General features: G+C 37.9%; 4 protein-coding genes across 6 annotated transcripts; 2 read left to right on the top strand and 2 right to left on the bottom strand.

Annotated features, from left to right (window-relative positions):
* Window positions 1-907: 907 nt before the first annotated feature.
* On the bottom strand, window positions 908-2737 carry LOC108038374 (fibrinogen-like protein 1). Of its 2 annotated transcripts, none has more exons than XM_044461614.1 (3): window positions 2502-2737; window positions 1227-2426; window positions 908-1171 (listed from the first exon to the last, which is right to left on the bottom strand). In XM_044461614.1, exons 2-3 carry the CDS (start codon window positions 2342-2344, stop codon window positions 1036-1038), a joined length of 1254 nt encoding a protein of 417 aa, XP_044317549.1. In that variant the 5' UTR covers window positions 2345-2426; window positions 2502-2737; the 3' UTR covers window positions 908-1035. The 2 variants fall into 2 exon arrangements, with proteins under 2 accessions (XP_044317549.1, XP_016970637.2); XM_017115148.2 differs by having other exon boundaries at window positions 1227-2401.
* Window positions 2738-4530: 1793 nt separating this feature from the next.
* Window positions 4531-13210, bottom strand: LOC108038373. The gene is made up of 5 exons (XM_044461552.1): window positions 12122-13210; window positions 10529-10961; window positions 9741-10151; window positions 5804-5981; window positions 4531-5730 (listed from the first exon to the last, which is right to left on the bottom strand). Exons 1-5 carry the CDS (start codon window positions 13095-13097, stop codon window positions 5575-5577), a joined length of 2154 nt encoding a protein of 717 aa, XP_044317487.1. The 5' UTR covers window positions 13098-13210; the 3' UTR covers window positions 4531-5574.
* Window positions 13211-16941: 3731 nt separating this feature from the next.
* Window positions 16942-18824, top strand: LOC108037605 (leucine-rich repeat-containing protein 56). The gene is made up of 3 exons (XM_017114222.2): window positions 16942-17052; window positions 17125-17340; window positions 17931-18824. The coding sequence occupies exons 1-3, from the start codon at window positions 16942-16944 to the stop codon at window positions 18822-18824; spliced, it is 1221 nt and encodes a 406-aa protein (XP_016969711.2).
* Window positions 18825-19357: 533 nt separating this feature from the next.
* LOC123038074 lies at window positions 19358-24226 on the top strand. Of its 2 annotated transcripts, XM_044461568.1 has the most exons (5): window positions 19381-19441; window positions 22419-22788; window positions 22846-23250; window positions 23338-23556; window positions 23616-24226. In XM_044461568.1, exons 2-5 carry the CDS (start codon window positions 22537-22539, stop codon window positions 24066-24068), a joined length of 1329 nt encoding a protein of 442 aa, XP_044317503.1. In that variant the 5' UTR covers window positions 19381-19441; window positions 22419-22536; the 3' UTR covers window positions 24069-24226. The 2 variants fall into 2 exon arrangements, with proteins under 2 accessions (XP_044317504.1, XP_044317503.1); XM_044461569.1 differs by lacking the exons at window positions 22419-22788; window positions 22846-23250 and having other exon boundaries at window positions 19358-19441.
* Window positions 24227-25869: the final 1643 nt, after the last annotated feature.

Below are 25869 nucleotides of genomic sequence, written 5' to 3'. Positions count from 1 at the left end.
GCTCGGATGAATCTAAAATTTTAACGCAATATTCTTCAAATGTTGTGCATTCTGAAACAAAATTAAAAAAAAGAGGCCAAAAAAAATTTAATTTATACCCCCTTAAGTCGAATACCTAAATGTGATATTGGCGTAGCATGTGTCTGCAGACGAATTTATGGCGAAGTGTTTTACTCTCATTTAAATTGCTTTGCTTCCGATTTTAATCAATTTAGCACCCATTAAGAGTTTTAATGGCTGTCGAGTTGCTGTCCGCATGAACGTCGAGATCTCGGAAACTATAGGAGCTTGCGATTTGGGTATCTTATAGCCGAGGCACTCGATTCCCATTGCAGCAATTGGAAAAAGTTGTCCGAAATTTATAAAATTAAATAAATCATTTTTACAATCAAATAAAATGCGAGTATGCTTACTTAAGCCAAAATGCTAAATCAAAATTCAATTAAACAGCGCTCCTATGACAGCTTTATGAAAAAATCCGACTCTTAAAACACAATGTCTAGTTTGCGTAGAAACGCTTGTACAGACAGACGGGCATGGCTAAATTTTCTTGACTATTGATGCTGATCAACAATAATATATGCACATACTTTATTTGGTCGAAAATGACAACTTCAGTGCGATGCAAACTTTTGAATAAAAATACCAGTCTCTGAATTGTTTAAAACTATGTTATAATAATATCGTTTTCGCTGTTAATATATTTTGTATTTATTAATATAAGTCTTTAAAACTATATGCCTTCCTTTAAAAATTCTTTAAACCATGCACAAATATTAAATCTTATATTCGGTCTTACATTAAAATAAGAAAACTTTTAAACTCGTTTCTACATTAACTTGAGGTTGTTTTGTTTTAATCCTGTTTATCACGTTAATAAAATAACACAAAAAGAAAATTAAAAGTGTTTACATGAAGCATTTCCTGATTTTTGGGCTAATCGACCAACTTATTTATTTAAAGGGTTTCAATATCTCCAATAGAGGCGAATTAAATCCATAACAATCTTATATTAATTATTCGGTGGTTTCTGTCTCAAACTTGCCTTATCAGCATTTTGCAGGATTTAAGATACTTTTCTGATTTGGCCATCTTCCAATTTCCCCACCAAAATTTTCCAGGTTTTGCTACCGTTCTTGGTTCTAAAGAATCGTAGGAGCCATTTAAGTTGCTAAAAGCAAAGAAAAGGTAGTTGTGCAATTTTAAAAATATATTTTCTTACTTACCATTTCATCTGGTCTGAATACCACCACTGAAAACTTGTATGGTTTTGACACCTCCAATAGCCCACTTTTTTGTTCTTAAGACTTTTCAAAGCATCGCCAGCGTTTCCCGAATAGGCACCAAGGGATCTTATGATGTAGCCCTCAGCTTTGCTTCCGACTACAAAGTGATCATATCGGGCATATGCAGTAACATCATCAAAGTCTACAACTTGTATATATAGCTCAAACCTTCCCATGTTTGTTAACTGGTGTAGTACTTCAAAACCAACCCAGAACTCTTTTTTTAAGTCACCAAAGCCATTGTCATATTCTGACTGATCAAAGCGATTAAAGAGTAGATTTCCATCGATACGGCGCTGAATTACCATCCAATTAGAACCAGCAGATGGAATATTTTCGAAAACTCCCATAAAGGGGTCAATACCAATTGGATGGGCAACTTTTATTTTTGAGTTTTTGGTAAAGTTTAGCGGTAAAGTTAAGTTTAAATGAGCGCTTGAAGTAATTTTAGAAAGTTGATTATCTTTTTTTGTTAGCTCAGCAGAGTTGGTTTTAACTTTAATTTCTAGTTCTGTTATCTTAGCTTTCAGACATTCATCATTCTTCTCGAATTTTGCTTCCAATTCCTTCATCTTTGTATCGTTTTCCTTAATTTTGAATTCAAGCTCAGCGATTTTGACCTTAAGGTTCGCTTTTTCAGTATCATTTTCAATAATTTTTGATTTCAACTCGGAAATCAGTACCTTATCTTCTTTATTAGTTGTCTCAAGTAATTCTGTTTCTTTTTGCATGTCCTGCAGTTGATTAACATTGGTTTTTCCAATAATATTATCTTTCAGATCAATGTTTGTTCCAACTCCTTGGGCGCAGTGTAAATTAAAAGTGTTTTTGAAAGCAAGCGCATTCTGCAAATCGTTAATTTGACTATTCATTTGTTTAATGCTAAAGTCCTTCGTTTCGGTGATTAAGTCAACCGAAAAGTGTAGAGATTTTATTACTTCATCCTTTTCTTTAATCAATGCTTCATAAAGTCTAATCTTTTCATTGTCAGAATTGGCCAGCCTTTCCTCTAAATCTACGACTTTGCTCTGCTCGTAAGATATTATTGAGTTTTGCATCTTTCTATTTCGATCGTTTGGTGCACATGCCACTTCTGAGTCCGAGTCGCTGTTTAACTGAAATATTTGTAAAACATATTCACTATAAGGAGATTCAAAGAATTGTAATTGTACATATGTTCATATGTACGTGTATATGTATGTATGTATGTCTCACAGAGTTATTGTCAGTAGATGATCCCAGAGAAGAGGAGGAGGAGCCCCCCTCCGTTAGATTGTTAACGTTTGCTGTTTTCATGGTGTTGTATTTATTTCTCAGAAATTCGCGAACAATTCAAAAATATGTTTAGACAACAATATTATCCGGCTATAACTGATATTTTTTAAGACCTTTAATCCCTTGTTTGTTGTCCAAAAGAAACTGCGTAATTCATCCGAAAAGCTGTAATAAGATCTGAAACAATTTGAAGATGACGCCAAGCGTGGGATAAATCTAGTGCTGCAAAATCATGGTGATCAAAACTACCTATTTAACACATCACGTTCGAATGAAATACTAAAAAAATATATTATACCATATTCAGTGTTACCACACCATATATGTATCTGATCATATAAATATTTTATTTAGAATCCGTTAAACTTTAAAGTTTCAAGAAAACAGCAGAACATTTTTTAGTCATTTTTTAACACACGGTTTTCTTTTTAAATGCAATGAAATAAATAAATATGTAATCCAATTATGTAGCTTTTTGTATAAAGTATTACACCGTAAAGATTCCGTTTATACAAATATTCAGTTAAAATAATTTTTGATGACTCTTTACAGCGCTAGCAAAAAAAAATTAAATGGTGCTACTGCTCCGAAAACAAAATGATACGTAGACAAATTTGAATTGTGTTGTGTCAAAAGGCGAAATGAAAATTGACATATGTATATATTGAAAAATTTTAACGGAAATTCAAATGTTTGAAATGCATTAAGGGGCGCATTTCCGACCCCATAAACTTTGTATATATAAACTTAATGGCATTAAGTATATACAATCTTGATCTGGCCAAGTCCATCTGTCCGTCCGTTTCTACTCAATCTAGTGTTTCAGTTTTAAAGCTATTTGAATAAAACTTTGCAAAAAGTCTTCTTTCTTTTGCTGGTAGCATATAAGTTGAAAAAAGGAGAATTAAATTGTAACTACGTTGTTTATTAACATAAATTCATTCAATTAGAGATATAGTCTTTTAGAGAATTTCAGAAATACGGACTTAGTTTTATCAAAATCGGACGACATGCATTATGAAGCTGGCATAGAAACAATCGGGAAAAGGGACATACATTTATAACTTTGTTGTTTCATATGTATATATATATATATCCTCAGAAATACAGTATTTTTGAGCATCTTTAGAAATATATATTTATTACCGGGAAAAGGGAAACAAATGATAACTTCACTGTTTAATGCTTAAAAATTTCGCCATTTTTAACGACATCGCTTCATGGTTTGTAGAATCCTTCCTTCTTTTAGTAGATTGCAGAACATACATACATATGGACATCTTCTGCGTCCGATTGTGTCCCAAACTGTAAAAGGCAATTTTACTATAAGAAATTCGGAAGAAGTCGTTGATGTATTTCCTACGGATTTATTGTCAGTATACGATTCCAAAGAGATCTCCCGGATGTTCCTTCAAGATAATTCACTCTTAGCTTTCATGTTCATTTATTTCTCCGCAAGTACGCTGCAATTTCATAAAATGAAAATATGTATGCACTTACTAACAGAACTTGTTTCTGTTTTTGTTTATAAAAAGAAACTGCGAAACTCATCAAAAAAGCTGTATATCTGGAAGAATTTAAAAATTATGCCAGCGTGCTAAAAAATTATCGAGTTCAAAAGTGGCTTATTTGTTTTTTATATGAATAAAATACCAAATAGCCACTAAAATTGGCATAAAAGAACAGCGAGCTAGGTGCCATCACACCAGATATTTAATTAGTTGCCATTTTTATTTAAGAGCCCCAGAAGCTTATCATTGAATTAGAATCAGGAATCAAACTCGTTTTTGAGGTTTTATATCCATTTACAAATCTTAAAATGTCACTTTGAAATTGTATTTGAAAAATGCAACAATCTCGCAAAAAATGTAATATTTGCAATTAATCAATTGTTTGTTGTTTATACTGCAAGGAATAAAATGATATTAGAGAAAATTATTACCCCAATATATTCAAAATATGATTTTTTTCTTGCTGTTACACATTATTTTTGTTTATTTGCGTTTATATTTTTTATATACAAGTTTACAATGAGATTTCCTTGTCCATTCCCTTTGATCGATTCGTTAGATCATTTTTCTATATATTTATTACACTTGTCTCTGTATATTGGTTAGTGTATAATAAAACTTTAATATTCGTTATTTTATTGCACTCGGTTTATATACAGCTCAGGTAAAATTTCGAATTGTCTTTTTAATGCCTCAAAAAATAAAGGGAATTTTAACAATTATATATAAACAACGAAATAAGAAAATGTCTAAGGAAATTAAAATGAATCATTAAAAACTTCAGTACTCACATACTGGCTTAATATTTGGGTATGTATATAATTCAACATTCTCTGTGTAAATAATTTCTATATATTTCTATGTACACATATATTTTCGCTTCATAGCAAAACTTTTTACAAATGACATCTGCTTAAATAATTATTATATAGTCGGTACTCAACCTTTATCGACTGTTGATCTAATTTGGGGAAGCCTTTTGTTGTAAAATTGCCGCAACGATCAATAAACAAAGGATTCGGTTTCTTTAGACGATATGTGTAAGGAAAATTATTTCAAGTATTGTAAATATTTCTATGTTCGCATATATAATGTATATCAGCATGTGTATATCTATATAGGTAACATATTGTATATATGCATAAGTACACGGATACATCTACCTGGTAAATATAGTATTTTATAATTTTCCTTCTTTATATTGCATCTTTATCCAGCGTCTACTACTTTGCTTAGTTAACTAACTCGAAGGTTAACCCTTAGGTTCTTTGGTTGTCATATAATTGGTTTTCTTGGGTTTGGTTTGTTCTAGCGGCCTGCGAAGGGCATCAACGTGAATCCTTGGGAGACGACATTAAAGCTTAAGATTTGGGTACACATAAGAGTCCTATTGCGTTTCGATTATGCCGTACATATAAAAAGCCAATAACTGAACAATAGCTGCTAAGAGTTCAACTACAAAACTATTTACAACGTGTCGAAATGTCGCGTTCGCCTTAAATTCAATTATTTGTCAACTGATATTTGGTGAGATCCACCAGGTGCTCATACAGCATATCCTCCTGCGGCGTCAGTCCGATCATAATCCATCCCGATATGGCGGCAATACTCCTCGTGACCGACAGACTGCTCCAAACGCTCTGCACACTGTTGCTCAGCTGTTCGCAATAGGATATAGAAATTGGGTATAAAGCACCGATTTGTAAATATAATCGAACAGAGCCCTCTTACCATCTCCTGCTGGGTCAGCGTTATGTTGGCGTTGTTGTTGAACAGGTACAGCTTCTCGTCTATGGAGTCGGAGCAAATTGTTAGGATTATTGTCGCCACATATATCATGGTGATGATGAGCCAACGAAACGAGATCAGTTCGCTGGCATTCGAGAAGCTCCAGCGGCAAATGTCCATGCTAAAATAAGAAATGAGAAAAAATATGCTTAGCCTTGGTATTGAAAAAATATTTTTTTATACCCTTGCAGAGGGTATTATAATTTTGGTCAAAAGTGTGCAACGCAGTGAAGGAGACATCTCCGACCCTATAAAGTATATATATTCTTGATCAGGATCACCTCCTGAGTTGATATAGCCATGTCCGTCTGTCCGTCTGTCCGTCTGTCTGTCCGTCTGTCCGTCTGTCTGTTTCTACGCAAACTAGTCTCTCAGTTTTAAAGCTATCGAGTTCAAACTTTGCACACACCCTTCTTTCCTTTGCACGCAGTATATATGTCGGAACGGCCGGGATCGGCCGACTATATCCTATAGCTGCCATATAACTGATTGATCGGAAATGCCATAACTTTGGTGTTTGTAAAGTTAGGAAGTTGGAATTTTCTATGGGTTTTATATTTGGCCAATCAATCCGACCTACCAAATTTCATAAGGATCGGCCGACTATATCTTATAGCTGCCATATAACTGATTGATCGGAAATGCCATAACTTTGGTGTTTGTAAAGTTAGGAAGTTGGAATTTTCTATGGGTTTTATATTTGGCCAATCAATCCGACCTACCAAATTTCATAAGGATCGGCCGACTATATCTTATAGCTGCCATATAACTGATTGATCGGAAATGCCATAACTTTGGTGTTTGTAAAGTTAGGAAGTTGGGATTTTCTATGGGTTTTATTTTTGGCCAATCAATCCGACCTACCAAAGTTCATAAGGATCGGCCGACTATATCTTATAGCTGCCATATAACTGAACGATTGGAAATGCTATAAATTTGGTGTTTTTAAAGTTAGGAAGTTGTGATTTTTTATGAGTATTAAGAACGCATCATATGAATAATTTTGGAGAATATAATTTACAGAGTATTCTGCAAGGGTATATCAACTTCGGCTCCGCCCGAAGTTAGCTTTCCTTTCTTGTTTAATATCACAACGTTTATAAAAAATGTTAAAGATATCCTTAACATATTGGATAGAAAAGGCTAACCAGAATTTTAGTACAATTGTACAATTGGTAATAGTTTTAATCCTATTCCTATTATACATTTTATAAAGTTTTATTTTATAAGATTAGTTTTGAAAAAGTTTTCGGAAAAAAGAAGCCACCTCACAATTGTTGCAGAACAAAGCCACGTCGTTTCACGCAATACTACATCTAATAAACTTGAGCTGACCTTAGAACTAATTGGCGGTTGCATTACCATACTAAGAGGCGTTCGCATTTTGATCACTGATAAGAATGTGGAAGTGGGGAAATAGAGAAGCACCAGAAATGGAAAAGAAAGTGTGACGTCACCGCATAAACCGCAAATGAAAAAGATACTAATAATTAATTACCCATAAACAACTATTTTCTGAAATAGGTTTTAACAAAAATGTCATTCTTGCAATAAAATACCATTGTCAAAATTATTGCCAAAGGACTTTTAAGCAGGAGCAAGCAGACTTAGAAAAAGTTCAAATGCTCGAGGGATTTAAAGTAACCTTCTCGCCTGCGAATTTCGAAATGTCCTGCCATTTAATCGCATGCATATTAATTGAAAGCAAATCCTCGTCCGCACTCCATTTGGAGAGAAGGAAAGGTCAGCACACAGACTCCGTTGCCGGGAGATACTTAACATTTAGCACAGAGTCAGCCGCACATAAATCAACTGGCGCTGGGATAACGAAGCGAAATGTCATACACAGTTTCACACTTTTGCCAGTCGAAAACGGCACAATTCGAATGGCAGATAGTTCCAGCCACCCAACCACCCAACCGCCGAACCACCCAAACCACCCAAACCACCCACACACTTGTGCCATCGACTGGCGCAGCCTTTAAAGGTCAAGAGTGCAGCCAGAGTGGCTTGCTTGTGTGTGGGCAGCGACTTTGGCATGCAAAAAGAGCAAAGTTTAAGGGCATTAAAATATTCTGTGGCTGATGAAAGCGACCACGCAATGCGAGCCATACAAATTATTTCTTTGCGACCGCGAAGCCGAACAAGTTCCAAATTACCGAATTGAGGTCGCATTTTCATTAAGCCCAAGAAACGCACACATTGTAGCACACTTTCCAGCACCTCCAGAGTCTAGACCCTAGACCAAAAATAGAAAACGGCGAGTATTCGGGAGGTTTACCCACATCCGGCAGGCTTTTGGCTCAATGAAACTCGCAGCTGAGGTCAATGAGTTCTTGAGCCGTACTCCTTCGCCGGGGAAAGGTTTCTCCCACGGCTTCCTATTTTTAGCCAAGTGTTGACGAAGGCTGCGCGTAGGCCAAATCGACTTTCAATCAAGCCAAAGGACATCGAAAAACCCTAAGGACGCAATTAAAAACGGCGAAGCAGCTCGATTGGGGGCAGATACATTTGCACCAAAAAGACTAAGGAAAACTCGAAACTAATCTTTAGAAGTCATCCCTTGAAAATTCGCATTTAAAATCCAACAGTATTTCTCAAATGACATAATTCTCATTACAAATTTTACTTTTGATCTACACTGAAAGAAAACATAATTCTTAAAATTATAATTAAGTTGTTGAAATTTATTCATAATTTGTTATCTATTCACAGAAAAACCACTTGATTGGAACATTCGCGTGACTACAGACTAGGAAAAACTAGAGCCACCAATTAGGATAAACTAAACTTTGTGAACCATCCCCTTAAAATTCGCATTTCATATTAAACAGTGGTTCTCAAATGACAAAGTTCCTTTCAAAAATGTAGCTTGTGATCTAACGCAGTCTAAACAAGAAAGGAAAGCTAACTTCGGGCGGAGCCGAAGTTGAAATACCCTTGCAGAATATTCTGCAAATTATATTCTCCAAAATTATTCATATGATGCATTTTTAATACTCATAAAAAATCCCACCTTCCTAACTTTAAAAACACCAAAGTTATTTCATTTCCGATCAATCAGTTATATGGCAGCTATAGGATATAGTCGGCCGATCCTTATGAAATTTAATATGTCGAATTGATTGGGCAAAAATAAAACCCATAGAAAATCCCAACTTCCTAACTTTACAAACACCAAAGTTATGGCATTTCCGATCAATCAGTTATATGGCAGCTATAAGATATAGTCGGCCGATTCTTATGAAATTTGGTAGGTCGGATTGATTGGCCAAATATAAAACCCATAAAAAATTCCAACTTTCTAACTTTACAAACACCAAAGTTATGGCATTTCCGATCAATCAGTTATATGGCAGCTATAAGATATAGTCGGCCGATCCTTATGAAATTTGGTACGTCGGATTGATTGGCCAAATATTGAACCCACAGAAAGTCCCAACTTCCTAACTTAACAAACAGCAGAGTTATGGCATTTCCGATCAATCAGTTATATGGCAGCTATAGGATATAGTCGGCCGATCCCGGCCGTTCCGACTTATATACTGCGTGCAAAGGAAAGAAGGGTGTGTGCAAAGTTTCAACTCGATAGCTTTAAAACTGAGAGACTAGTTTGCGTAGAAACAGACAGACGGACAGACGGACAGACGGACAGACGGACATGGCTATATCAACTCAGGAGGTGATCCTGATCAAGAATATATATACTTTATAGGGTCGGAGATGTCTCCTTCACTGCGTTGCACACTTTTGATCAAAATTATAATACCCTCTGCAAGGGTATAAAAATCATCTTTAAATTGGAACCCTTTCGTGACTTTAAAGATGAACTGAAAAACAAAGTTTTCAAAACTATTAAGGCGTTAACCTCTTGACTCACCGATCGAATACAGAAACCAGACAGATTATGGCCAAGCAGTAGAAGGTATTCAAGTAGATCTCCGCGAATCCCGCGTAGTCGGTTATCAGGGCCAGGGCGTCGCTGCCTCCTGTCCCGGATCCTGATGAGCCTGAGGATGGGGGTCCACCCGACTCCGTGCCCCGATCGCCAGGATCGAGGTCCATTGCCGATGGCGTCGATGCGGATGGGGTTGGTGCTGTCGAGGACATCGTCTCGCCCGCGAGACTCATGCCATTGATGACCTTGGCCCAGTCCATGGGGTGGCTGCTCAGCACGAAGAGAAGGTGGGCCAGAGCTAGACCGGCTAGCAGGCCGTGGCATATGTTCGAGATGAGCAGCCAGATTCGTTGAACTACACAGGCTAGTTGTATGTTGCTGGTGATGCCATTGCTGCAAGGGGACACATCTTTGGATTAGAATATGGATCACAAATTGGGGATGTAAGTATAACTTTGGTCTATTGCTCAGTTTGTTAAATTTCTAATCTAATTCCTGTCCTAAAAACGTCTTTTAAATTTCAAAAATCTTATTTAATATCATTTTGAAATCAAAGATAAGTACTATATATTTTGAGTTATCTGAATTTCTATGCTTTTTAATTATACTGCAAAATTCGCCCAATTTATAAGCAAGGAACAAAATAAACTATGCTTATAGGCAATCAAACTTTAATAATTAGATTTTTCGATATTTAACATGTAATCCGTTTAAGGGTACATGAAATTCTTAGGCTGGGCAGGGCAATTAAATATTTTCCTCAAACTCACCGATTGAAGTCGGCATCGAGCAGGCAGCGGGTATCCCCGTAACTGCCACGCCCACTTCCCGAGCCGCCGGCAGTGGCGCCCAGGCCGACGCCGCCGTGGGCGTGGCTGCCGCTGGAGCGGAAGAGGCGACCGGCGCCACCCAGCTCCGCGGCAGAGATGCCGTCGAGGCGACCTCCTCCTCCGCCGGACGCCGAAAGTCCGCCGGATCCGCGGACAGCGGCGCCCAGAAAGGAGCGCTTGTAGTAGCTGTGCTCCACGGGTCGATATCCGGATGACGTCTGCAGGAACATCTTGTCGATGTGCGCGGGCGCATCGTCCGTGGGCGAGACGACCGGCGTGAATGGGTTGTAGATCTCCTCGCCGTCCGCCGGGGCGATGTCGTCGGCCAGCTCCTTCAGAATCGAGGATATCCCGCCGGCCGAGTACAGTTTGCCTGAGGGAGAGAAGAGGGACACAGAGGGATTAGGTGGCTGCACCGAAAGAAATCAAAAACTGTAACTGGCTTATAGAAAATATTCTTGGGGTTTTATAAAAAAAGAGTTGATTGATTAAACATTATTATGTTTTCCTACTGGTATTAAATATGTTTCTACTTTGTGTACGAATAATAACATTTTTTTTTTTTTATAAAGTTATCCTAAATTTTTTGACATTTTTCACATTTTCCATTCTTAACTTCTTAATAGGAAAGCAAATAAATGGAAATTTGAAAGTTTTTGTTAATAAAACTAACGAATAGACAACAACCATATAAATAGGCATAAAATAACTATATTATCTGTGAATGTATCTTTTCCAATAATACATCTTTGTTATATTCTAATTCTAGCTATATACATTTTATGTTAAGAAAATTGTTTTTGACAGTCAATGAATGACATAGCAGAATCAATATGAGGTACCAAATTAAATAGACTGGACGCCCACAAGCTCAGTTAATATCCCATGGCTTTCTTCGAGTGCTACAAATGACCGAGTGCGCAGAATCCAGAGCACAGTGAGTGGGTGACCAGGTGGAAGGGAGGTAGGGTGGAGCTTTTGCCCCAGCTGGTTTTACTCAATGGCAAATGGGACCTGGAAGTGGGGAACACGGGGGCTACACAGGAAAATATTACCGAATTTGGACTGACATTACATATTGATGAGGCTAATTGTCACTTTTAAATCTCCAATATAATTATTTAACTAATGGTTCTCAGACAATTAAATAGAAAAACTGCCAATATTTGGAATATGCACGTGCGTAAGTAATATTCACAAAAAAAACAATAGTCGCGTTTTATTATTTTGCCACCTGAAAACTTTAGAGTCGGTTAACATTTGTTGTCCAACTAATTCGTATCTGAATATTTGTTTCCATATGACATTTAAGTTGAATACTTGGAAAGAAAAACTATTTATTTAATAGTTGGTTATCTTTTGCGGATACTTGATAAGAAAATGGAATGTTTTAATTTAAATTAATGTAATAGCCGCCAAGAGTTAAATTAGATTTGTTATTAATCAGATTTTGTGTGACATTAAAACTACATTTTAAATATTTAAATTCAAGAATTGCTAAAACGTTTAACTGATGGTGACGAGACTACTCACTGATCAGCTGGCCCCGCTTGTCCCTCTGCGACTTGGTCTTCCGGTGGACGCGTCGCTCCTCGAGGCTCTGGTCGATCTCCAGTTCGCCGGAGAGCGAGGCGTCGTGCATGTCGGAGCACTGTTTGAGGTACCGCATCAGGGTTTCGTTGGCCTGGCGCACCTCCATCTCGCCGGCGGCGATGAGCTTCCGTTCGCGTCGCCTGCGGGACTCCGACTTGCTCCTCTTGCGCCGCGGACTCTTGTCGAAGCTGCTCCTCGAGCGCAGGGATCGCTGGGCGGGACTGGCCTGAGGATCGGACAGCGACTGCTGTTTGCGGGAGGCGCCCGTGCCTGTGCCATTGCCGTGGCCACTTCCATTTCCATTTCCGTTCCCGATTCCTGTTCCGACTCCCGTTCCGGCGGGGGCGGAGGGCGTGGGCGAGCTCTGCTTGAGCTCCCTGTCCATGTACCCGAGTATTCCGCGGTGGAAGGAGGCGTCCGGATCCGCGGGCGAGTGGGTGCGCCTGGAGCGATGGTGGTGCGTGGCCGGCAGCTGCTGCAGGGTCTCCCGCAGGCTCATCGCATCGCCGGAGGAGTTGCGGCTGCCGTCGCTCTGCTTGGGCGGCGGCGGGGATTCCCGGGGATTGCCAGCGCCCAGCGGCGACTCCTCCTCTCCCTCCCCCTCCCCCTGGCCCGGCGGGGCGTGGCCGTTGACCAGGACCACCGTCTGCTGCGACGTCTGGCTGGGCGAACCCACCAGCTCGATGCTGTCCGCCGAGCTCTGGGCACTGATGCGACCCGCACTGCTGGGCGTGCCCCCGCTGCCGCCCGGGTCCGCCGCCACGCCCTCGTTGAGGGCGGTGGCACAGTCCAGGGCCTCCGCCCGCTCGGGCGTGGTGGGTGGTGCCCCCGTGGCGGCCGCCTCGCGCTCCAGGCGCCGCTGACGCGCCTCCGTGCGGCGATGCCGCTGGTGCTGGCGGTGCACCTTCGCCTCCATCGCTGGTCCTCCGGCTGGCTGTGGTCCCTGGATACTGGGCTACCCGACTCCGATCCGATCCTAGGCCAGCTGCATAACAGGTGGACGACGACAACACCCCCTGGGAACTTTGGGCTGCTGCAGCTTTTGACCCAAATAGCACTGCACTACACCCACACACTCGCGACGGTGCACACGACCACTACGACGACGGCTCAACAGAATGCAGCTCAGCTGCGGGCGGGTGGCATTTCCTCAAGGCTTCACTGTGCTATTGGCTACTGAGTACATTACCAATGGCCAAAAAACATGTCTGCATATCAATCTATTCGTTACGCTTCGCTCGATTCTTTTACTAGGCGATATCCATGGCTTTTCTCTGATATTCCTTGATGTTTCACGAGGCGAACGGAACCGAAACCGATGCAACGCGTTCGAAAATCTGTTCTGCAATAACAACGATTTGGGCTTTGCGCGGGGCTTAAATAGACTTGGCTCTCCCCATCCTGGAGCTGCACTTTCTCTTCGGCGTCGACTGCTCTGCCGCCGTTAACAGTGGGGAATATTAAATAATGTTAATATTAAATACTTCTACCAAGGTTTGTGTTCGCGGTAAACATAATCAACGAAAAATCTTTAACCCACATTAAGGTATGTTTTCTCAAGGCAAGCTTTACGTGAAGGGAGGATAGTTTTAAAATAAAGATAACTCGATTTTCGTTTTCTTGACCACTCAAAAATAGGCAAGTCATACACAAAAAATATTATATTATATTATTATATTGCACAGCTAATTTACAATAATATTTACCTGAAAACTTATAAATTTTGTGCTCTGATATAAAATATCAATGTAAAACTTTTACCGGGGATAAGAAACATGCTCTTGTGAATCTGGCAGCAAAGAAATAATTTTCTGTTTTGAAATCTCACCATGGGTGCTTAAAATTACAGAATAAAAAATACAAAAAAATTTCTCTCCAATTTGAGCTTAGAATGCCAAATCGATTGGAATCTGTATAAGGATTTTCAGTTTAGAATGCCAATCGGTAAGGATATTTTTCACAAATGTTTAGAGGTATAACTTTTCATGCTTTGACCACTTTTCGCCAAAAAGTCATGCTTGCAACCAAATAGGAAATCAATCAAGAATGGAAGCAAACTTCGGCAAGTTTATATACCCTTACAGTTATTAAAAAACGTCTACATTTCGATTTTTATGCCTATTTTACTAAAAACAATCCAATAGCTTAAAAACAATGTCGATTTTGCACTGCATTTTGCCATCGTTTCTATGGCAGCTATAATATATTGTTGTCCAATTTTGACTAAACTCAATGAGTAAATCTGATATAGTAAATAATTACTATATCTCAAAGAAATATTTTGATTGATAGAAAAACAGCAACATTTTTTTTCATTTTTTTTTAAATTAAAATCGTGATTTCATATTATTTAAAGTCCCAAAGAATAAAAAAAAAAACAAGAAGTTAAACTTCAAATTTTTTTTTTTTTATTGTTCCTATGGGAGCTATATGATATAGTCGCCTGATCCGCCTCGTTCTGACATATACACTAACTGCAAAAGAAAAATAACTTTTGGGAAAGTTTTAAGCAGATAGCTTTAAAACAGAGGGACTAGTTTGCGTAAAAATGGACAGACAGACGGACATGGCTAGATCGACTTTCCTGGTGATGCTGATCAAGAATATATAAACTTTATAGGGTCGGAAATGTCTCCTTCACTGTGTTGCAAAATTTTAAATGAAATTATATTACCTTATGCAAGGGTATAAAAATCTGGAAGTTAGTTGGAAAGCGTTTAATATATTTTAACTTGGATAGTCTTTAGCACCTCAACTTCACGTATAAAACTGTTAAATGTATTTAGCACAGACGCAAACCACTGTTAAGATTTGTTCACTGTTAACTGGGGAAGCGACGCCAACGACACGTCGGCATCGAAGAGAGAATTCGAGAGTCGAACGGTATTTTAAAGGAGAGATTGGGAGACAGTCGTTGAAACGTAGTAACGGGACGAAATGAGAGCGCGAGAGCTTTAAGGACAATGACGTCAACAGTGCGTGTCCGTGCACCCACACATTACGAGTATGTCTGTGTGTGCATGTTTGGGCTGATGTTTGCTGGTATTATTGACAAATTCTATTTTTAGGCATCTATAAAAATGTGCGAGCAGAATATGGGATTTTATTTGCAACACCTGAACCCACACTTAAATAGCAGATGCTTTGCACTGAGAGAAAAAGTCGTTTGGCTTTAAAAGTTTGAAAAATATTTGTGATTCCTTAGATTTATAAAATTATTACTTTCTTATTAATTAAAATTTTTTTTTTTTTTTGGATTTGCATTTAAATTAGTTTTTTGCCTTCTTTTCTCCCCAACTGTAGTGACATGTTTTGCGAAAACCGAATTCGCCCACACGTACGACTTTTCTCCCCGCTCACTCCTACTTTCTCCCACTCTCTCTCGTCTGTGTAATCGATAAATGCGTGGTAGGATGTCAGCTCACTGCGCAGGTTTCGCCTCTGATGACGTCAATGGAAAAAGCTCCAGTCAAAAACCAAAACAACAACAGTGCCTCCCCTAGGAGCCACCCCCTTCCCCCGGAAAATTCACAAAAGCCGGCAAAAGCTCGACAGGCGTCAGGAAAATTTGATTATAGTAAAGCCAAGGAGAGAGGGCAGAGCAGAGAGAAAGAGACCGACGAAGAATCCTTCTGGAGTTGCTGTTAGCTAATGGCCCTTGAAAAGGCGAAGTCTTTGACGGGGGCGGATCCTGAAAATGTATCTGTAGGTATACAAAACATATTTAATAGAAATCCAAATAAAATTATTTTTTGTGTTGCATCTCTCTAAGACTCATATATATTGAATTAAAAAAAAATATTTAAGAAAATTATTCAATGAACTCATGAATTTTATTTAAATTTTAAAATACAAATTCCTTAGAAAATTAAAAGATCGATGATAATGATATTGCAATCTATATTATGTTTTGCTTCTACAAGTCTCATCCCAAAAGCCCCTTCTGATCCGCCACTGGATCAAGCGATTCGAGAACTCTCCCCAGCAGACAGACATCCCGAGAGAAAGAAAGAAAGTACGCGAGAGAGAGTGTGTTTGTGCGAAAAGCGAACGTCATGACCATGACGTAACACTGACGTCAGTGGGCTTATTGCCAAAATAAAATGCGGTTAAGGAGCTGCAAAAAAACCGGTCGATACCCATACACATTTATGTACATATACGCCAAAAACTAAGACCTTTCACAAGATTTATAGAGCTTATGCGTTGCCATTTGGAAAGTTTATTCACCCAACAATAACTTGCAGTTTAAAGTTCAAACATTTACACTTCTTTGTAAAACGCACGAAAAATAAAATACATCGTTTTTATGAAATGACTTAAAAAATTAATAAGACCCTGAATTTTAGATCAAAATAATTTTCTTAAAGTTTTAACAAACTTTGAGATTACTCTAGCTATCATTTACTTACATATTTCGATGGATATTTTAGTTTCAATTTAATTGTAGAAATTGTCAATAAATGTTGTCCGAGGTAAGTTTCATTAAAAAAAAATGTATTTATTTTTAATTCCTGTCGGTAAATTTCCTTGAAAACTTTTAAACTGCAAAAACATGGTTATCTGTCTAACTTATTTATTTGTAACAACCCAAAACCAATTCCTTTTGATTGTGAATACCAATAAATTAATTTATAAACACAGAGTGAGTCCCTTACAACTCTAAGCGTTGCCCGTGGAAACCTTCAGGTTGTTTTGTCAATGGAGACAGTCAAAATACTAGCAATAGCAAAGGAGTGAAAAACAAAGTAATCCCGACAATGCCACTGCTAGAGGCGCCTGCCGAGTATCTGGAGTCCTCGCCGGATCACTCCCTCCAGGCGGAGCTACCGCTCCTTTTGGCCCCTCCAGGTCCTGCGGCCTTGGCCCAGGTATTTATATTTGACGATATTGCAGTAGGATAATGTTATTGTAAAATAAATCATTATATTGTAATAAACCAGGTTCGGATGCCTCCGCCTGAGGTACGACTCAACCAGCCGAATCCCGCCCAGCAGCACCAGAGGACCCAGTTCAACCGTCGGCAACTGGCCCGCCGGAACTCCTTCGACCGGGATGTGCCCATTGCCGAGGAGGCGCAGCACCTTCCGGCCTTCGTGCACCTACTGCCCGTGGTCTTGCCCCAACAGGCCCCGGAACCGACCTTGGACGAGCTGCTGGTAGGCCAAATCGACTCAAAGTATTATCCGAAACATATCTGAACCAAATCCCGAAATGCTCGGCCTAGTTTGAGTAGTCATTTGGTCACATTTCGATTTTAACAGGAGCTACATATCACCAATGAGCTCTCTATAGTTCCCTTCTTAATTCACTATCAATAAAAATACAGTAACTCTAAGTAATGACATTTAGGATCAAAATTTACTGCTTGAATTGGTTACACTTATGACTAAAATTATAATCTTCATACAATAGTTCCCAGCTCAAATCGAATTCGATAATAATCAGATAACTGCTATTACCTGGGAAAATAAAAATATATTAATATGGCACTATTTGGACATCAATGCCAATTCCGTTAGTAAGCCTAGTAAAAAACCTTTAAAAAGACGTCGGTTAGTTGAATGCTAATATGCGTTAGCTTGACAAGTGTGGCAATTGGAAATATATCAATTATTTAGAATATATTAAGTTCATAATATAATTGCAACTAGCTGAAGTTATATTTTAAACCCTCTCTTATTGATATTTGGTGTAGGTGGATAATGCATTCGTATCCAACTTAATTAATCCTGTGACATCCTTTCAGCGGCGAGTGACCCAGCGAACTGACCTCGAGGCGGTGGAGTCGGTGCGCCTGCGCGTGATCTCCTACACGATCAGCCTGTCCCGCCTGTCGCTCTTCCTGCCGCGTCTCCAAAGCCTCGACCTGAGTGGCAGTGTGCTCAGCTCGCTGCGGGACCTGGGCTACGGACTGCTCCAGCTGACCCGGCTGGACATCAGCAATTGCGGCCTGAACAGCTTCGATGGCACCAGCGGGCTGCCGGCCATCCGGGTGCTGATCGCCGACGGAAACATGATCCAACGGGTGGACCCACTGGCCGAACTGGGCCACCTACGGGTTCTGAAGGCCAGGAACAACCGGATCAGTGAACTGGGCCTGCTCTCCTTTCTGGGCATGTGCCCGCAGCTTCAGGAGGTCGAGTTGCAGGGGAATCCCGTGTGCCGGCTGCCTCTCTACCGCTCGCTTCTTGCGCGCAGTGTGCCCACATTGCAGCTGCTGGACGGCCGGGTTTTGAACGCTCCAGCAGCTCCGGCGGAGATGCCCGAGGACGGCCCGTCCCCGGGCTCCAGCGACATGGAGTCCGGTTCAGAGGGGGTACCCCAACGTCCGGCCACCGCTCCCGCTCCCGCTCACGCTCCAGAGCCCGTTCAGATCACCCTAAGTCCCGGCATTCGGCGGCAAATGTCGGTCAGTTCCGCCTCCACTCCGGTGGCCGGATCCGTTTTGGGCCTGGTGCGCCAGCGCCGGAGGCGCAGTGGCCACGCCTGGGTGAGCTCCTCCTCCTCCTCCAGCGGATCGTCGTCCGCCTCGTCGGCCAGGTCCACTCGGGCGCCTTCGATGAGCTCCGGCTCCTCCAACAGCAGTCTCGACGTCCAGTCATCCACTTATGCCTTCAGCGCACAGTCAACGCTGGAATAGTCCACATCGCTGAATCATGCTTGATCTATTCAAATAAGTAAACATTAATACTCGTATTGGAAAACATGTGAATTAGGTGAACTATGTAAGTTGGGATTTTAAATCCTTGCCTTTAGGTTGGTTAAAAACGCAGTAAACTCTTATTTGTTACAAGCTTAACAGAATGTTAAATATAACATGTATACACATTTGTTTTATTATACTAACTATTAATCACTTAAGCTTCTCCAAAATTTGTAAAACTAAATTCAGTTCAATTTCTTCTAAACTTTAGTGACCTATTCGAACTAATTATTTTGAGAAAAAAGTAAATTATGATTCATAGAATCTTAAAAATCTTAAATTTGATCGGCTTAAAAATAAAGTTTAACTTACAAACTTGGTTGATGTGGTAGCACTGGCAATCAGCCCATTGCGGTATTTTGTTAAATTTGTAGTATATTGTTGAGGAATAAATTAGGAACTTTTCGGGAGGAGCTTTTTACAACACTAAGGTCGTTTTTGTTGACCACACTCTTTTTGGAATTGTTCGCTTCACATTGTTCGTTTTCCTTCTCGGAAGTGTTGCGCAGTTAATTTTCCGTTTCTTTTAATCGCAGGAATCTATGATCGGATTGGTAATTATAATCAATACATTATTTTACATATGTATGTATGTGTGTCCGGACATGTCTTTATGCGGACCTCTATACATAAATATGTACATATTTGTCTAAAATCGCACTTTCTGCATTGTAAGCATTATCTCGATCACAAATAATAAAAGTCCCCAACTTCAGTATAAACAGAAAGGGAAATCTCTTGATATGGAGACAATATCTTGATCACAAAAAATAAGAAACTTTAAAGAATAAGAGCAATTCAACCGTGTGCGTCGTTATATTTTCACTTTAATATTCATGGCGATTTTCCAGTAATTACCACTAGAGTTTTAACTTAAAACATTAAAAACGAACTTCATATACCCTTACAGTTACATACATATGCATACAGACATTTGCATTTAAAAAAGTATATTTAGAGTAAGTAATGATGCAGTCTTGTTTTGAATGGAATTATTAAACAAAAACCAAAATTACATATTTATGCAACATTAACTAGCTTTTTAAAATAAGTGGTCGTATGTAGACTTCAGTTCGCCATTAAATGTATACATAACAAGAAAGGAAGCAAACTTCGGCAAGCCGAAGTTTATTTACCCTTGCAGTTGTTACAAATCGACTATATTTCGATTTCAATATTTCTATATTACTAAAAACAATGAAGCTATGGCAGCTATATGGTATTGTTGTCCGATTTTAATTTAATTAAAACTGCTATTCCATAATATTTATTTATTACCAAATACCAAAGAACAAAATAATATAGTCGCCCGATCCGACTGGTTCCGACTTCTATACTACCTGAAAAAGAAAGACAACTTTTGGGAAAGTTTCAAGCAGATAGCTTTAAAACTGAGGGTCTAGTTTGCGTAGAAACGGACGGACGGACATGGCTAGATCGACTCTCCCGGTGATGCTAATCAGGAATATATATACTTTATAGGGTCGGAAATGTCTCCTTCACTGCGTTGCAAACTTTTGACTGAAATTATAATACCCTCTGCAAGGGTATAAAAACCAAAAATGTTATTGTTTTATCATATTAATTGACCAACATTTTAAATTAGAAATGCTGAGAGATTACTTCCGTACAAACGGGCGCACTGTTAATGCTAATCAAGAAAAACAATTCAAAATTTTCACTGAAAATATAATACTCTACAATAAAAGCAAATCGACTAATGTATGTGTATATATCAGTATATATTTTTCTTCATTCTTGGTAAAAACTCTTGCAGCGTAAAACCTATTAACAAAAAAAAAATCTAAGGCAAAATTGAACATTTTCGAATTATAAATTATAACAAACATTTTTAATTTTCTAGTGATTATTAAAGATAGCACTGTATAATTAAATTAAAAGAGTTAGCTGGCTGACTTTTAGTTTCACAAAATATTAAATAAGTAAAAAACTGACTTACAAACCCTTCAGTTTGGTTTGGGATAACGACATATCTCCGCCGTCATATCTCCGCCCAGTGTATTTTGTCGGCGGAGATATGTCGTGATTTATTTGGGGGAATTCTGTCGCTTAAAAGCGACAGAGCTCCCCCATTGACTAACGCGGAGTTATGTCGTCTAAAAACGACATATCTCCGCGGGAAGATATGACGTTTAAAAACGACATATCTCCGCTCGAAAATATTTCGTTTTAAACGACATATCTCCGCGCGGAAATATGTCGTTTGTAGAAGGGCGGAGTTATGTCGCTTTAAATCGACATATCTCCCCGCGAAGTTTTCATAGCTACAAAGTTGATTTTTTTTATATATTCATATATACTCATTTTCAAATGTACATATTCATATTTGTGTATGTAAAATCAGGGCAAATTATAGAGCTCTAAATTTTTTTTCCCACATACACAAACGTACATACATACATATATTGTCACATTCCCTTTTGAATTTGATGTCCTATAGTGTGTGTGAAACAGTGGAAAAAAGGCAAATTAAAAATCATTATTTGATTAAACACAAGTTCAAACACAAATACTTTGAATATTCTGAAAAAAAACATAAATATATTATAATAGTTTTAAAAGTTACTATTAATTATAAAAATTAATATAAATATATTTCCCATTTTTGGAAATCTTAAGGTTTTGTACCACTTTACTATGAGAAGTGAGAAGTTATGTGGCACGCGCCAAATTGCATTTTACCGTTCTTTATTATCTGTTCTTTTATTAAGTGCTGCGTACGTACAAGAAGAAGTCATTTAACTTCGTAAGTTCACAGCGAGCAGTTGACCTAATAATGGACTTGGAAAACATTAAATTTGAAATTCGGGAAGGAAGCCGTAAGGGCTCACAACTTTTGGTTTCGATGTGTGATGAGCAGTTATTTGTGAAAAATAAAATATTGAAGCTCGGTGATATAGCATACGTCTGCCGCGTTGAAGGCTGCAAAGCCAGACTATATTTAAGTTCAGATAAAACACGTGCTTTTTCGAATGTTAATAATATGGTGCATAATCATCCGTCCCAATGTCGCGAAATAGCAAAACTCGGTGCGGTGTCAGAAATTAAACAAAAATGCCAAGACAATACAAATTTGGACATAAAACAAGTTTTTAATGATGTTCTTGCAGAGTGAGTAAACAAAAATAATAATTTTTTCAAGTCAAATTTTCCTCATTTGTTAACTAGTTCTGAATGAAAAAAAAATTAATGTTAAATGTTTCTGAAAGTAAAAATCTTTTGTAAAAATAACAAATTTAAAAAGCTAATATTAAATAAATATTTATTTTTTAATATTACGATTTTTTTTGTGATTTTAAAACTTTTTAAATTTGTTTTTATTACAGTTTGTATTTAGAGATTACGTTGTAGATTACATATTTGTGTATTTTCTATGTAGATAAAGTTGGTTTCACAATATATATAAAATATATATGTAATGTATTACATACTTTTACATTTTTGTAATTTTAGTAAAATTCGATATTAAAATTTAATTATTACTTTTCTTAAATTTTCTGTTTGATAAAGAAAAACCAAAGGTGATGAGGAAATTGAGGTCAACTACGACACTGTCAAACGAACTCTACAAAGAATAAGGCAGCCATTCTTGCCAAAGTCTCCAACAACCCCAGAGGGTGTTCGTTTAATGTTTGAAGATGAAAACGTCATGAACCTATTTGGTATGACCAAAGGAAATTCTCCAAAATGTTTTTTCAAAAAAGTACACGTATCAAGCTCATTTGCGTACTGTATTTTTTCTTCGGACAAGATAATTGGCTTAATTGAAAATAATATTGAAGAGAAAAATCGTAATTACCTCATTGATGCCACTTTTAAAGTATGTCCTTTTGGAGATTTTAAGCAACTTTTAATAATTTACATTAAACATATGCAGAAGGTAAATTATTTCTTTTAATTGATATAAATGATTATTTTATTTTTTTTATTGCTTTAGATAACGCCGTTTATATTCGTATTGATGACGCGAAAAACTGAGTTGTGCTATCAGCACTTGTTTTTGTATATTGATTCCAACATTTGTTGCTTAAAAGGTGCATCCTTTATTTCGGACTACGAAAAAGCAATGCGTAACGCTCTAAAAAAATTGCATCCTTCAATGAATTTCTTTGCTTGTTGGTTCCATTTTACACAAGCATGCAAAAAAACGCCCGGATTTGAAAAAATGTTAAATTGCAATAAACATGCATATGTACTCTTTCTCAAGTTTTTGTATTTACCGCTTCTACCAGCTACAAAAATAGTCGAAGCATTTAATATGTTGAAATGCCAAGCAAAATCTTTAGAAAAGATTATGTTTTCTCCATTTTTAAAATATTTTGAAAAACAGTGGCTTAAAAAGGTTGGTTCTATGTTATAAGTTATAACTTATAAATTTGTATTGGTATTAGTTTTTTGGTATATAATAATACCTTATTTTATTTCTTAGGAAGGACCCGAGAACATATCGGTTTTTAAGCGTTCAACTCGAACCACCGGGTCTGTTGAAGCGTATAATTTGAATTTAGGCAATAAGATTCGAGCAAAAGGGCATTTTTTCAAATTTGTACAATGTTTAATTGATGCAGAATTTGAGAAAAGCCGGGAATTCGCCCTCCTGTTCCAAAACGGCGGTGTTGGAAATCAACCAATAACGAAACAGCTACGTGTAAGTATATGTTATCTTATTAAGAGATAACTATACATAAGAACAAATATTTTTTTCAGAATCGTGCTCAAAAAATCATGGACGCAATGGAGTTGTTTGATATTGGAGAAATAGATATTCAGGGATTTTTAACTCGCACGGTTTCGCTAAGCGATCCTATTGAGAAGAAGGATATCTTTAACAGTGTGGATGACATGGAAACTAATTCGTCTGAGCTTAATTCTTCAACATCATCAATTTCCTCAGACGGTTCCAATTTAAGTCAGTTGTCGGATACTGCTATTGTCCAAATGAACCCATGTAATGTGTGCCTATTGAATCCTAAATCTGTTTTGCTGCGACCATGTAATCATGTTAATGTCTGCGGCATATGTTGGGATAAAATTGTCGAAAATAATTCCTTGAATGATAATGACATTGACGATGATGAAAGTGGAAATTTAAAACCGAAATGTCCCAGCTGTAATCAGCCTGTTGATGAGGCAATTCGAAATGTTTTTATTTACAATTAAATAAGAAGTCTTAAACAAAATAAAATGCTGTCAAAAACAAAAAGTTTGAAGTAATACCTATAAATACAAGGTTTTTCTTTGAATTGGGACGGCATGATCCAAGGCAGGGTCTACAAGGAGGTAAAATATTTCTTTTTTAAACGACATACCTCCGCGCGGAGATATGTCGTTTGCAGAAGGGCGGAGATATGTCGTTTTTATACGACATAACTCCGCGTTGATCAGCGGGGGAGTTATGTCGTCTCAAAACGACATATCTCCGCGCTTCTGCAAACAACATATCTCCGCGCGGAGGTATGTCGTTTAAAAACGAAATATTTTCGAGCGGAGATCTGTCGTTTTTAAACGTCTTATCTCCGCGCGGAGATATGTCGTTTGTAGAAGGGCGGAGATATGTCGCGCGGAGATATGACGCTATGCCTGTTAAATTGAATGCCACGAGTTTATTCTTCGACGAATTTAAAAGATCGTTAGTATTTATGTAACAATAACTTGTGAAATAAAATACATAATGAAATTAGGGACGCCATCCAATCCATCAACACAGCAAGGAGAATCTGAGGAGGATTCAATGTCTGATAACTTTTCGGTAAAATAATGCCTAAAATGGTAATTTTTTAAAAAATGTATTAAATAAAATACGTATTTTAGATTGCTTGTAACTTGGAACAAGAAAATGATTTTGTCAATACACAACTCAGAAAGGAAATAATCATCAGTAATTTGGAAATAAAATTGGCTGATAACGAAAAATGTTTGAGGCAAAAAGAAGCTATCATAAATGATCAGAACGATTTAATAAAGTCGCTGAAAATGTCCATTGATTTAATGACCCAAAATAAAGACTTGCAGAATGAAATTACTGATTTAAAGAATACCGTAGACTTAACAAAAAATATTAATATAACTAAAGAAGAGGAATCTCCTAATAATCTATCTAAAGACCCGCAACTAGATACTCAAGGTATTGATAAAAACCAACTTCAGGATTTGCAAACTCTTAAAGAATTAAATAATGAACATAAGGCTCAAATGGTGGAACTGGGATCAAAAATTAAGGAGATTGAAGATAAGTTGGCGAAATTAGAAGACAAATCAGCAATTAATGACAATCTGATTAAAAGCCAAAATAACGAAATCATATTTCTTAACCATTCAATGCCGCGCAATATTAAATTCGTACACACAAAAGGAATTTCGCCGTACACAGCGGTATTTGAAGATATTCCTAATGCAGGTTCTGGTTGGATGGTCATTCAACGCAGGTTCGATGGTACAGTAAGTTTTGAAAAAAATGACTTTAAAGCAGGATTTGGTGATATTAACGGAGAGTTCTGGCTTGGAACTAATATTATTCACGAAATAACCACAAACCGCAGACATGAGTTATACATTGAACTCGTTGATTTCGACAATATAACCGCTCATGCCAGATATGACCACTTTATAGTTGGAAACAAAGACAAGTCTTTCGAATTAAGTTCCTTAGGTTCCTATTCGGGAAACGCAGGCGATGCTTTGCGCAGTCATGAAAAATACGATTTTTATAAATGTAATGGTTCAACCTGGTGGAGATCTGCTAAACCTCAGTGGTAAGAAATCACTTATTAAAATCTAACTAAGTCTACCATTTAAAAATGTCTTGTGTTTTTTGCAGCAACTTAAACGGTCCATATGTTGCATCCAAAGAGGAACTGCTTAACATTTATTGTGGCATTTTTTGGGGTAACTGGTATCTGGGCAAACTATTTCCTATTAAAGCCTGTAAAATGTTAATAAGACCCAAATAATAACAAATGCA

This window comes from Drosophila rhopaloa, unplaced genomic scaffold, assembly GCF_018152115.1.
Source record: "Drosophila rhopaloa isolate 14029-0021.01 unplaced genomic scaffold, ASM1815211v1 contig_47, whole genome shotgun sequence".
In the NCBI taxonomy this organism is placed as follows: domain Eukaryota; kingdom Metazoa; phylum Arthropoda; class Insecta; order Diptera; family Drosophilidae; genus Drosophila; species Drosophila rhopaloa.
Note: the sequence above shows the minus strand (reverse complement) of the source record. Positions and strands in the feature narration are given on the sequence as shown.